The 13,786-nt window shown below is 38.3% G+C and overlaps 2 protein-coding genes across 5 annotated transcripts in view; both read right to left on the reverse strand.

Moving 5' to 3' along the window:
* Window positions 1–13,786, reverse strand: part of GATM (glycine amidinotransferase) — a 501,978-nt gene that overhangs the window by 219,556 nt on the left and 268,636 nt on the right. The gene's annotated exons all lie outside the window — the stretch shown is intronic.
* The window catches only part of SLC30A4 (solute carrier family 30 member 4), a 78,309-nt gene that overhangs the window by 4,941 nt on the left and 59,582 nt on the right, over window positions 1–13,786 (reverse strand). The window contains exon 8 of one of the 4 annotated variants that reach the window (XM_069105954.1): window positions 2,740–2,814. The exons of the other annotated variants lie outside the window; for them this stretch is intronic. Coding sequence (XP_068962055.1) covers window positions 2,783–2,814 — 32 coding nt within the window. The 3' untranslated portion in view covers window positions 2,740–2,782. The remainder of the gene's footprint in view (window positions 1–2,739; window positions 2,815–13,786) is intronic. 4 annotated transcript variants of the gene reach the window in all.

The raw sequence follows: 13,786 nt of genomic DNA on the forward strand, positions 1-13,786 counted from the left end.
TTTGAAGGGTGCCTTCTTTTCCTATCAGTTCAAATAGTGTGTATAATATTGGAATTAATTATTATTTGAATATCCAATAGAATTCACCTGTAAATCCATGTGGTCCTTTGGAAATTCATTCTATGGCTTGTTCAATTATTTTTTTGATAGTGGGTTAAATGCTTAAACAGTGATTTAAGTAGTCTATTTCTCCTCTTGTTAATCTATGTATTTTATGTTTAGAGGTACCTAGGTAGTACAGTGGCCAAAAACACTCAATCTGGAATGAGAAAGATCTGAGGACAAATCTGGTCTCATACATTTTTTAGCTATGTGACCTTGGACAAGTCACTTAACCGCTGTCTGCCTCAGTTTCCTTATATGTAAAATGGGAGTAATAAAAGCATGGCTGTTGTGAGGAAAAAATGAGATAATACTTATAAAGTGCTTTGTAAACCTCAAAGTGCTATATAAAAGCTAGCTATTATTATTTTTTATAAGTATTCATCCATTTCCTCCAAATCATCAGAATGTTTTTTTTAGAATTTTTTTTTTTTTGCCTTTTGGAGGGCAATTGGGGTTAAATAACTTGCCCAATGTTAAACAGCTAGTTTTTTTTGTGCGGGTATTAAGTGTCTGAGGCTGGAACTGAACTCAGGTCCTCTTGACTCCGGGGCCAGTGCTTTACTCACTTCGACACCTAGCCGCCCCTCAAATCATCAGGTTTTTAAAAAACATATTTAGTTGGGCAAAAATAGTTTCTGATAATTTTCTTTAATTACTATTTAATTGTGGTGATTTTTAAAATTTTTAATAAAAACAATTTGTTTCCCCTCTCTTTTGAAAAGTCAGATTATATATTTACTTTATTAGTTTTTTTAATGGCTCCTAGATTTAATTGTTAAAATTTCGTTTCCTATAAATTTTATTACTCTCTTCTTTGATTTTCAAAATTTCTACTTTGTTGCTTAGTTAGGGACTTTGATTTTGTTTTTCAAGGTTTTCTTAGTTGCAGTTTCAATTCATTGACTTGTTCTTTTACTTTTTTATTGATGAAATATTGATTGATAAATTGATAAATATGAAATTTTTATTGATTAGACATATATAATGTATCTTAAGAATTACTTTAGCTGCATCCCTTAAGTTTTAGCATGTTGTCTCTTACCTGTCATTTTCTTTTTTTTTTGTTTTTTGTTTTTTTTTTTGGAGGGGAGAAGGTAGGGCAATTGGGGTTAAGTGACTTGCCCAAGGTCACATGGCTAGTTTTGTGTTAGGTGTCTGAGGCTGGATTTGAACTCAGTCCTCCTGACTCCAGGGCCAGTGCTGTATTCACTGCGCCACCTAGCCACTTCTTAACTGTCATTTTCTTTTACGAAATTTCTAATATTGAGTCAAGATGGCGGAGTAGAAGCAGGAATCTACCAGCGCAGTGCTCTGGGAGCCGAGCCCAGCCCCATGCCTTGGCTTTAGCCCTAGGGTGGGCCTGACCAGCTGCAGGCCTGAGGGACTCCAGATCACCAGCAGCTGTGGCCATTTCCAGAATTATCAACATATAGATGCAAAGGACAAAGTGAGAGGTCAGTCCAGTCTGGACTTTGGGACCCAGTAAGTGGGAGTGCATGGCTTTTGCCCCTGGGTAAGAAGCCGCTGAGATGCCGGCACAGCCAGCCAGTGCCACGTGGCAGCTTCAGCTCCTGGCCTGCAGAGTGTAGGGGGACCAAGCACCAGTCTGAGGGGTAATAGCTCTTGCTTTAACCTGCTTGGATCTGGACTGCAGTCTAGGGTGGAGGTGCTGGGGGGTGTTTCCAGCTTGCCAGAGCACGTGAAGACCTCAGAGAGGGCACCTATTTAATACCTCCGACAGCTGAGAAAACCCCAGCATTTGGGGTGAAAGCTCCCCTGTCTGGTGGCAGAGTCCTACTGTGGCAAAAAGCCCAGGGGTCAAGTGACTGAGGGGTGACATGACCAGGCAAAGGAAACAAAGCAGACAGAAGATTCCAAAATTAGACTCCTATTTTGGGGACAAAAAGGAGCAAAGCATGGAACAGGAGGAAGACAGTGAAGTCAGAACTCCTGCACCAGCCTGACTGAGGAAAATAACACCTTAAAAAATAGACTAACTCAAATGGCAAAAGAGGCTCAAAAAGGCAATGAGGAGAAGAATGCCTTAAAAAGCTGAATTTGTCAGATGGAAAAAGAATCTCAAAAGCTCAATGAGGAGAATCATTGCTTCAGAATTAGACTGGAGCAAATGGAAGCTAATGAGTTTATGAGAAATCAAGATGCTGTTAAACAGATCCAAGATGAAATGAAAGAATAGAAGGCAATGTGAAATATCTCATGGGAAAAACCCCTGACCTGGAAAATAGATCCAGGAGAGATAATTTAAAAATTACTGGACTACCTGAAAGCTATGATCAAAGTAAGAACCTAGAAATCATCCTCCAGGAAGTTCTCAAAGAAAACTGCCCTGATGTTTTAGAATCAGAGGGCAAAATAGAGGTTGAAAGAATCCACCAATCACCTCCTGAAAAAGACCCCAAAAAGGTAACTCCTAGGAATATTATAGCCAGGTTCCAGAATTCCCAGATTAAGGAGAGAATATTACAAGCAGCCAGGAAGAAACAATTTGAATATTGTGGAAACACAATCAGGATAACCCAGGATCTGGCAGCTTCTACACTGAGGGATCAAAGGGCTTGGAATATGATATTCCTGAAGTCAAAGGAGCTGGGATTAAAACCAAGAATCACCTACCCAGCAAAACTGAGCATCATGTTTCAGGGGAAAATATGGTCATTCAGTGGAATAGAGGTCTTTCAAGCATTCTTGCTGAAAAAAAACAGAGTTGAATAGAAAATTTGACATTCAGATACAAGAAGCAAGAGAAGCCTGAGAAGGTAAACAGGGAAAAGAAATCATAAGGAATTTATCATAGTTGAACTATTAACATTCCTACATGGAAAAATAATAATTGTAACTTATGAAACTTTTCTCAGTAGTTGAAGGGAATAGAAATACATATGTCTATATATGAGGGCATATGGGCATATGAATACATATGTGAATGTGTGTATATATGTTTACAGGTATACATAGATAGAGGGCACAGGACCAATTTAACAGGAAGGGATGATACTTAAAAGGTGAAATTAAGAGGTGAGAGAGGAATATAATGAGAGGAGATGGGGAGAGACAGAATGGGGTAAACTATCTATATAGAAGAGGCAAGGAAAAATGGTTACAATGGAGGGGAAGAATAGGAAGGCAAAAGGGAATGGGTCAACCTTATTCCCATTGAATTTGGCTTGAGGAGGGAATGAAATACACACTAAATAGGGTATCTCACCCTCCAGGAGAGTAGTGGGGGAAGGGGATGAGAGGGAGGATGATGGAAGGGAGGGCAGGCTGGGGGAGAGGGAAGTTGGAAGCACCCACTTTTGAAAAGCAAGGATCAAAGTAGAGAAGAGAACAAGTGGGAGGTTGGATAGGAGGGAGGGAAACATAGCCAGTCTTTTACAATATATCTACTATGTTATTGTTTTGCATTAGGCACACATGTACAACCTATACTGAATTGCTTATCTTTCCAGTAAGGGTGGGAGGCAAGGGAGAAAGGGAATGAATCTGGAATTCAAAGTTTTAAAATCAAGTACTCATATATATATATATATATATATATATATATATATATATATATGTATATATATATGCTATTATTAATATTATTTTACATGTAATTGGGAAATAAGATATACAGGCACTGGGACATAGAGCTCCACTGGAAAAGTCAAAAGGGGTATGGGAGAAAATATGGGAGACAGCAGATTGGAGGAGGGGATATCCTGTGGGACTGCTATTTTGGGGCAGTGGGTAGGGGAAAAACATGGAGAAAATTTGTAACTCAAAATCTGGTGGAAATAAATGATGTAAATTAGAATTTAATAAAGCATTTGAAAAAAAAATAAAACAACAAAAACAGGAAAGCCAAAAAAAAAAGAAATTTCTATTATTTCAAAAATATCTTTGTTTTTTTAGAATTATGTTATTTGGTTTCTAATCTTAAAATTATTTTCTTAAGTCTTCTTTATTTAATACAATTTTGTTGCATTGAGATTACTTAATGATGAATTTAGATATTTTTGCTTTTCTACATTTTTTAATGATATCTTTATGTCCCAATATATGTTCAGTTTTGGTAAATGTGCTATATACATCTGAGTAGTATGTACATTTCTTATTCCTTTATGTGTGCATGATACACTTTTTAGTCTGCATTATTAACATTGCTCCATCACTTTCTTAAGTCTACACAATTAACAAAACAATATATCAAACCTTCATTTGTAGCAATTGCATTTTTGAGATACAAATGTTTATAATGAAATTTTAACAATCAGCTCTAGTAAGAGTTTACTCTAGCACATCCCTAACAGCAGCCTATTTCCATCCTTGTCAATACCCTAAAAAATCAAAATTCTCATTTGGAGTAGAGACTGGTTATAATATAGGGTCTTTAATTTGTATATGTTGATGTTCTACTTTATGTAACATCCTTGGTCCTCTTCTTGAGACTTTGCACCAGACTTTTATGTATCTGTAGCTTGGAAACATGGTGGAGCTAGGTCATGCCGTGGATAGCATGCTGGGCCTAGAGTCAGGAAGACTTATCTTCCTGAGTTCAAATCTGGCCTCAGACACTTACTAGTTGTGTGACCCTGGGCAAATCACTTAACCCTATTTGCCTCTGTTTCCTCATCTATAAAATGAGCTGGAGAAGAAAGTGGCAAACCACTCTATTATCTTTGCCAAGAAACTCCCAAATTGGGGTCATGAAGAGTTAAACACCTAAAAAACTATTGAACAATAACAAAAGGATGGAAACATTCTTTTCATTAACTGGAGCAAAGTGGCTATATGTTTTGGCATTTTCATTTTAAAATCCAAATATAGGAAACACTTTTTAAAGGAGAACAATTATTTATATCTGAGAAAACACTTAGCTGCACCCAGTTATTGTTAGTTCATTCTTTGTAGCTGTCAGACACGTGTAATGGGAATGGGAATTTGAAGATCTTCCCTGCCCCTTAATAGACCTAAGGGGAAGTTTGAAGACTTCCCTTGCTTTGAAAGTAAACTCTGCCTCCTAACAGGCTGAATGTGATCACATGGAATCTGTGATGGAGAAAATTTGCTGAATGGTTCAGCAGAGCCCACAGGAAGCTTCCCTGCTGTGAAGATAAACTCTATCCCCTAATAGGTTAAATATAGTCACATGGAGCCTGTGGTGGGAGGAGTTTTCTGAAGGGAAGCAGAGCCCACAGGAAGCTGGTAGTCAGAGCTAGGCCAGACGGTGTTGGAGAGAGGATGCTCAGGCAAGGAGATAGAGAGGTTTATGAGTAAATATTGGTCTTGTATTGGTTTGTGGGAAGGCTGAAGGATGCTGTGGTTCTCAGCGTTACTATGCTTTCTGAATATCTTTGGTTCTATGATGGAATAGGCTTACTGGTTTTGGGATTCGGTTTTCTGGTGTCTAAACAAAAGCTTCAGTTCTCTCCTCTACCTGGAGAATCTGGTATATTTTGTGATCAAATATCATGTGATATTTATAGTTGCGATCTTTATCGTGATCGTGGGCACTGTAAATATTGCATTGGTGCTACAATATGCCTAGGAAAATATCGTACTGCCAATAAATGATTAAACTATGAATGTCATCCTGAAAATTAACTTTTTAAAGTTAGTTTCCAAATGAACACTTGCTTCTTCTGCAAAGGGAGTAGTAGCTTCTAAGGGAATGTAACTGGACAGAAAATAAGAGACTACAGTTCTTGGGCACGATTTACTCTGAGAACAATATCTGAAAGTAGGAAGAAAAAGGAACGGAAATGAAGGCTCATTTAGGACTAATACGAATGGTTAAGACCTCTATAAACTTTGTGACTCCTCCCCAAAAGTTGTTATTTTCATCTTTGTATTTTCTCTGTGACATCATGGAGGCAAATAAACAGAGGTGTTTTGATAAATATCTGACTTTTTGGGAAAATAAATGTATGCAAGACATATATTTAATCTGAATTATGAACAATTTCTCCATCGCATTCTTAAGTCTAGACAATCAAGAAAACAATAAATCCAGCCCTAATTTGTAGCCTTTGCTGATTTCCGAGGAGTACGTGTTCATACTGAAAAATTTACAGTCCTGCACTAAAAGGGGTAGGTTCCAGCACATCCCTGCAAACAATAGTAAGGATAACAAAAAATGATCAGCATCGATGGAGGGAGTTTCTATACCAGAAGGTCCCTACACTGATGAAATCACAAGTCTTTATTTAATAGTTACTCAGTCTACCAAGGAAATCGCTGGTCCAGTCCCTCTCCCTACCTCATTTCCTTGTAGTGCTTGGAAGTAAGTCCCTTAAAAAGTTTAAGGAATGTATCTAGATGGATGTGTGTGTGTGTGTGTGTGTGTGTGTGTTTAAGAGAATAAGGCAAGACAGAAAAGACTCAGGTCAAAAGAACCCAAGAGGTAGTGGCAGCCAGAGGCCAGAAGGGGGCACCAAGAGGCAAGTCCTGAAAACAGAACCAGAACAGCAACAACAAAAATGAGTAAGCCTTTGACCCAGAGATCATTATTAGGAACATGTCTCAAAGAGGTCAAAGACAGAAGTAAAGAATTCATATGCAGAAAAATATTTACAACATTGCTTTTGGTTGTAGCAAAGAGCTAGAAATGAAGTCAGAATACATCCACTGGCAAGCGAATGACCTGTGGGATGTGTATGCAATGGAATGTTAATATTTTGCATGAAATGACAAAAGGAATGAACCGTGCGAGGTCTTGCATAATGGAAAGTGAAGTGATTTAGAACCGGAAGAACAATGTATACACTGACTGTTCTTGTTCAGTCACGTCTGACTCTTTGTGATCCCATGGACCATACTGTCCATGGAGTTTTCTTGGCAAAGATACTGGAGTGGTTTGACATTTCCTTCTCCAGTGTATCACCAATCCACAGGCAAACAGAGATTGAGTGATTTGTCCAAGGTCACATAGCTAGGAAGTTTCTGAGGCTGGATTTGAACACAGATCTTCTTGACTTTGAGCCCAGCACCCTATCCACTGTGTCACCCAGCTACCTTAATAACCACAATATTGCAAAAGAAAATAACTGGGAAAAACTTTAAAACTTTGGTAAGAACAGTAATAAATCGATATTTTAGAAGATGAATTACAAAATATGCTATACACTTCTTACCAGAGAGGTGATGAAGAAGATAGGCTTTTGTAGTAGTTTAAGTATCCTCTTTTTTTTTTTTCCAGCGGGTGGAAGGCAGAGCAATTGGGGTTAAGTGACTTGCCCAAGGTCACACGACTAGTAAGTATATCAAGTGTCTGAGGCTGGATTTGAACTCAGGTCCTCCTGACTCCAGGGCCATGCTCTATTCACTGTGCCACCTAGTTGCCCCAGTATCTTTTTTCTTTGATTAAAAATATATCTTTTCCTGTTGTGCCTTTCTGTCTGCATGCCTTATCTGATCACACCCAAAACTTTGGATTAAGTATCTCAGGAAGAGAGACTACAACCCCAACCCCCACCCTCATCTATATCTGTATAGATATACATATACACATGTATGTGTATATGTGCAAATATAGTGTCTCCTAAATCACTTGATCCAAAGTTTTGTGTGCATATTATATATACATGTGTGTATGAGGGTATATGTATATATATACACACATAATACATATGTATATTATATATATACACATTTATGGGCAGCTAGCTAGGTGGTATAGTGGATAGAGTGTTTGGCCTGGAGTTAGGAAGATACATCTTGTCAAGTTAGAATTTGGTCTCAGACATCTACTAGCTGTGACCCTGGGGAAGTCGTTTAACTTTGTTTGCCTCAGTTTCCTTGTCTCCTTTTTTTTCTTTTTTGTTTTTGCTTTTCAGAGGGAAATTGGAGTTAAGTGACTTGCCCAAGGTCACACGGCTAGTTTTTGTGGTAAGTGTCTGAGTCCAGATTTGAACTCAGGTCCTCCTGACTCCAGGGCCAGTGCTCTATTCACTGCATCACCTAGCCGCCCCAAGTTTCCTTGTCTCTAAAATGAGCTGGAGAAGGAAATGGTAAACCACTCCAGTAACTTTGCCAAGAAAACCCCAAATGGGGTCAGGAAGACTATGAAAGGACTGAACAAAAAGATATATATATATATATATATATATATATATATATATATATATATATATACATACATATGTGTGTGTATCACATACACATGCATAAGTATGTATACTATATACACATATACATTTAAATACACATATATGTCATTTTGTGAGGGATACATATCCATCACCTTTTGACAAAGCATGTCACACTAGAGTGATTCAATAAATTACTATTTACCTGTCTGTCTAGCCATGCAATGGCTAGGAAAGACCCTGAAAATTCTTGTAACAACTTACTATGTCCCAGAGGAATAAGAGAGGAAATTAATTAGAGAGAAATAAAAGGACTGTCTTGCTGCAAAAGGGCTAGAGTTGGAGTTGGAAAACATGAATTTGTGGTGTAGCCATTCATCACGTTACGTGACTTCCTCTAGCTCTCTTCCAACAGTAGGTGAGTAGGAGAAGAAATCCAGAGCTGATGCTGGGCAAGAGACAAACAGTGAAAAGTTAATGACAGTATAGATTGGAATTGGTTAACTATAGGGTTGGGATTGTGAGGAGAGGAAAGTAGGCCTGAGAAAGTACTCAAGGTGGAAAGTTTACAGGTCTTAATGAAGGCAAATATTTAGGGTTAGAAGCATAGAGTGAAGGAATCATTGGAGTTATGGTCAGGTAGAAATAACAGAATTTTAAATATTAAGTGGAATAGTTGTGAGTAGTAAGAAATCCAGGGTATGACTGTATATGTAGCTGAGACAGAATGGAGTAGGGCATGGGATTTAAAAGGATTACAAAACTGGGCGATTAGGGAGGTTGAGCAAAACATCAATGTGTATGTTTAAATCCTCCAATAAAGGGAAGAAGTTAGAGAGGAGAGGAAGACAACAAGGCTGGTGGGAGAATGACCTAAAGCAGAAGTATGGAACCTGTGACCTCGAGACCAAACCTCATAGAACAAATCCCCATAATAAAAGGATTTGTTCTGTAAAACTTGGTCTCAGTCAAAAGGTCACACCTGAGGACCTAGAAAGCCACATGTGACCTCAAGGCCCCAGGTTCCCCACCCCTGGTAGCCTGTAGTTGACCTTAGAAAGCTACATGCATTACAAGCTTTGCAAGCCCCTTTTTTAATATAACTCTACAGTACAGAGCTTTATACAGTGAGGGAATTTTTGCAAAATTCAGTACTATAACTATAGAAACAATATTTAATATTGTACATACATTTCATCTTTAGTATCTCTATAAAGAGGCAGAGGATCAAAGATATGATAAAATAAAACAAACCAATAGAATGTAAGTTCCTTGAGGGCAGGAACTATTTCATTTTTGTCTTTGTATCCCCAGCACCTAGTATTGTACTTGAAGAGTGAAGAGGACCTGGGTTCAAATCCTCTTTCAGCTACTTACTAGATCTATGACTGCACAAGTCAATGTAAATTTTCCTGGCCTCAGTTTCCTCATCTGTAAATGAGGGAGTTGGACTCAATGACCTTTAAGTACCTTTCCATCTCTAAATCCAGAAGTTTATGAACAGTAATATTTTAATATGCAAAGAAGAGAAAGAGAATTTGTATATGAAATGATGAACTATTCTGGTTTTAAAATATGTGTGTATATACATATACATGTATACATATATACATTCATATATATATCACATTTAATGTGACAGCAACAAAGCTACCTGCTTGTCTGTGGTCTGCCCTCTTCTGAACTTCCTTCTACCTTTTTCTTTGTATTTTAAAAAATGTTTTATTGATGCTTTCCCCCTTTGCTTTCTTCTTTTGTTTTTTTATTACTATGATTACCCACCCAGTACCCCCACACCAAGTAAAAGCCCTCAGTTGTACCAGATAAATATAGTTAAACAAAACAAGTTCATGTATTGGTCATTTCTGAAAAAAAAAAGTATGTCTCATTAATGCTCTTGAAGTCTATCACCTCTTTATTTCAAAAGATAGGAGGGCTTTTTATCATCAGGCTTTTGGAGTCATGATTGGGTCATATGACATTAAAGGTGTGAAAAGGGGATTCATTAGCATCTACTTTGCCCACTGCATCCCAAGAACCATGGCATTTTTCCATCTGACTTGTAGCAGAAAACTTTCATTTGTGTGTTGTTTTCCCCCTTAGAATATGAAGTCTTCAAGAGCATGGATGGTCTGAATTTTCTATTTGTATCCCTAGTTCTTTGCGTATAGTAAGCAATTAATAAATATTTTATTCATGCATGTATTCATTCATTCATAGTATTGTTCAGAGTCCTTAAATCTTTCAAAGCTGTAAACGTTCTATAAATTCTTCTCCTGGTTTTTGCTCACTGTATTTTATCAATTCATAAATGTCTTTCCAGGTTTTTCTGAAACCATCCCTTTCACTATTTTTTATGGTGGAACAATATTGTATTACCTTCACATACCTTAATTTGTTTAGCCTTTCCCTAATTCATAGGCACTTGCTTTATTTCCATTCTTGTATCAGAATATTAAGCAAAATCTAGCATGTTGCCTATATCTCCTTTACTGGGAAATTTTCATTTGTCTTTTCACATTTTCTTAAAAGAATTATTTTTTCCCCCAGAGGCAGGCAGCTGGACTGGTTGATATGAAGAAATGCCCTTCCAGCACAGAATGTTTGAAAAGTACAACTCTTCCCACTGAATACCTCCTACAAGCTATAATTCTAGCTGTCATACACAATCCAGCCTCAGGATGCTCTCATGTCTTCCTGACCCATCACTGCCCAACCTTCTTGGTAACTAAAGAGAAAAGAAGGAAATGGTTACCAGATTCAGACTAAAAATCATCACCAGAAATCTATTTATTTTTGGTGACTGAGATACACAGTTTGTCAAAAGGTAAGGGTAATAGCAGGTAACCAGTTGGACCATGTAGGCTGATACATATATATACACACATATATGTATACACATATACACATACATACATACATACATACATACATACATATCTAGTTGATGTCCCTGGCTCTCTGTCCCTCACAACCCATATTGTTTAATACTCAGATCTTGTGGGCTGAGTTACGGCACCAAACCTCTGTAGGATACACAAGTACCCATAGCTAGTCCAGAGAGCAGGGCATAAAGATCAGGGTTAAAATGACTATCTTAGGAGCGGTTAAGTGGTGCAGTGAGTAAGAGCACCAGCCCTGGAGTCGGGAGGACCCAGGATCGGTTCCGGCCCCAGATACTTAACACTCACACAAAAAAACTGGCCATGTAACCTTGGGCAAGTTACTTAACCCCAATTGCTTAAAAAAAAAAATAAGATGACTATCTTAACAACAGGACTAGTATGGTGATGGGTAGGCACCAGGGAGAGGGGCCAGTCAGTAAATAAACACTTATTGAACACCCAGACAGCATACTAAGGGGCAATTATGTGTCACAGTGGATAGAGTTCTGGGCCTGGAGCCAGAAAGACTCATCTCCCTGAGTTCAAATCTGATCTCAGACTAGCTGTGGGACCCTGGAAAAGTCACCTGTTTGCCTTAGTTTCCTCATCTGTAAAATGATCTGGAGAAGGAAATGACAAACCAGTCCAATATCTTTGCCAAGAAAACCCCAAATGGGGTCATGAAGAATCAGATAGGACTGGAAAAAAATGGCCAACTGTACTAAGTGCTAGAATACAAATAGGAAAGAGAAAGACAATATGTGCCCTCAAGGAATTTACAATCTAATAAAGGAGACAATACACAGAAGGATGCTGAAGGGAGGAGCAGAAACACCCAAAGTTGGGACTCTATGGAGAAGTCCCAGTATCCAGATGAGAAGTGAGGAGGTTTCTGAACTGGTATGTTGTAGTCATGTAGAAACCTCTTGTGGGCTAAGCTCCCTCCTTCAATGGAGATTTTGGAATTAAGTCAGAGAGATAGAGCTTAGGGAAGAGGTACAATACCGAGGCTGATGGGATCTTACAGGATGATGACATGTTCCCAATAATAAAGGACATAGTGAGGAAGTCAAGAGAAGTCCTAAAATAGTGCGTCCAGGTGAGAGACGGCCAGGACACCTGTGACACCACACAGGAAATCCTGAGAAAACCACTGCTGCCATCTACTCTCTAAGTGTCCCTGCCCCATTCTAGTTTCTTATCTTCAAGTTTTTTGCACATTCAGGAGACACATGTACTGTCCTCAGTCCAGTTTGTCTTTTGGTCTGATTTATAGATATGTGGCATCATCAAAGGTACAGTTGAAGGGCATGAATGTCTGGCATTTCTATGGGCTAGTGAAGACATTCAGCCCCTATGTCCTTTCTGCTGACAGGGACATGTATGTATTACCCCTTGTGTTTTGTACTGGTTTTAGGAATGTTAGCCCTCCAATGTCCTTTGACAACAAAATGCTTGTTTTCAAATTAAGTTTGACTTACTGTGTGCCAGGCACTGTGATAACACACTGGAGATAAAATACAAGCAAAAAGAAAGACAGCCCCTGACCTCAGGGAGTTTACATTTTAATGGGGGAAGAGAACACATAAAAGGGAGTTGAAAAACAGGGGGAGTAGAGAGTGAGGAAGGTGCTTTCAAGGGCAAAGTCCAGACTCCTCAAAATAAAGGTTCTGACAGGAACTCACAGATATAAGAAGGGGCCCACAATATCTGACAGGAATGAGAAAGAATGCATTAGAGGGCAGTCACAGTCATAAGTAATGGGAAACAATATGGTGGCCACTAACCGCTAAAAGGAGCTGCTAGGTGGTGCAGTAGAGTGCTGGGCCTGGAGTGAAGAAGATTTATCTTCCTTAGTTCAAATTCCTTCCTCAGACATTTACTAGCTGTGTGACCCTGGACAAGTCACTTAACCTGGTTTGCCTCAGTTTTCTCATCTGTGAAACGTATCTTTGTCAAGAAAACTGAAAAGGACTGACACCACTAAAAACCCAAGTTGTTCCTTTTTTCTCCATGGAAAACAGATCCATACCTCAAAGGAAATGGCTCTGTTTTATGGGATAAAGTTTCTTTCTGTTATTTATGCTTGAAATCTCAAAGCGATCTTTGACTATTTCCTTTACCTCTTAAATCTAATCAATTGCTAATTATAGTCAGTTCTTTCACAATATCCCTTGTGTAGGTCTCTCTCCTTTCTATTTCTGTTGTAATCACCATACACCAGGTTCTCATGTCTTCTCCCCTTTTCCCCCATAGCTATATTGATATCTTTTATTTTACTGACTTGTTTGTTTTTGTATTTTTTTAATTTTAATGTTTTTGTATTTAAAAAAAAATAATATTTTATTTCCCCCCAATTACATGTAAAGACAATTTTTAACATCCATTTACAAACATTTTGGGGTTCCAAATTTTCTGTCTCCCTCCTTCAATACAACTAGTAAGTGTATGAGGATGGATTTGAACTCAGGTATTCTGGGCTCCAAAACCAACATTCTATCCACCTATGTCCCAGTTCTGAAAAAGATCATTGAAGAGATGGTTGGTGAATATCTAGCAGATTTAATGGTGATTACAGAGTTAATTTGATTTCATTAGGGTAGATCTTGCCAGACTAACCTTATTTCTTTTCTTCCTTTTTACTCTTTCTTTTCCTTCTTTCCTTCCTTCCTTCCTTCCTTCCTTCCTTCCTTCCTTCCTTCCTTC

Source organism: Petaurus breviceps, unplaced genomic scaffold (assembly GCF_028583685.1).
Source record: "Petaurus breviceps papuanus isolate PSGF00001 unplaced genomic scaffold, PetGlider_PUasm1.0 77, whole genome shotgun sequence".
Classification (NCBI taxonomy): Eukaryota; Metazoa; Chordata; class Mammalia; order Diprotodontia; family Petauridae; genus Petaurus; species Petaurus breviceps.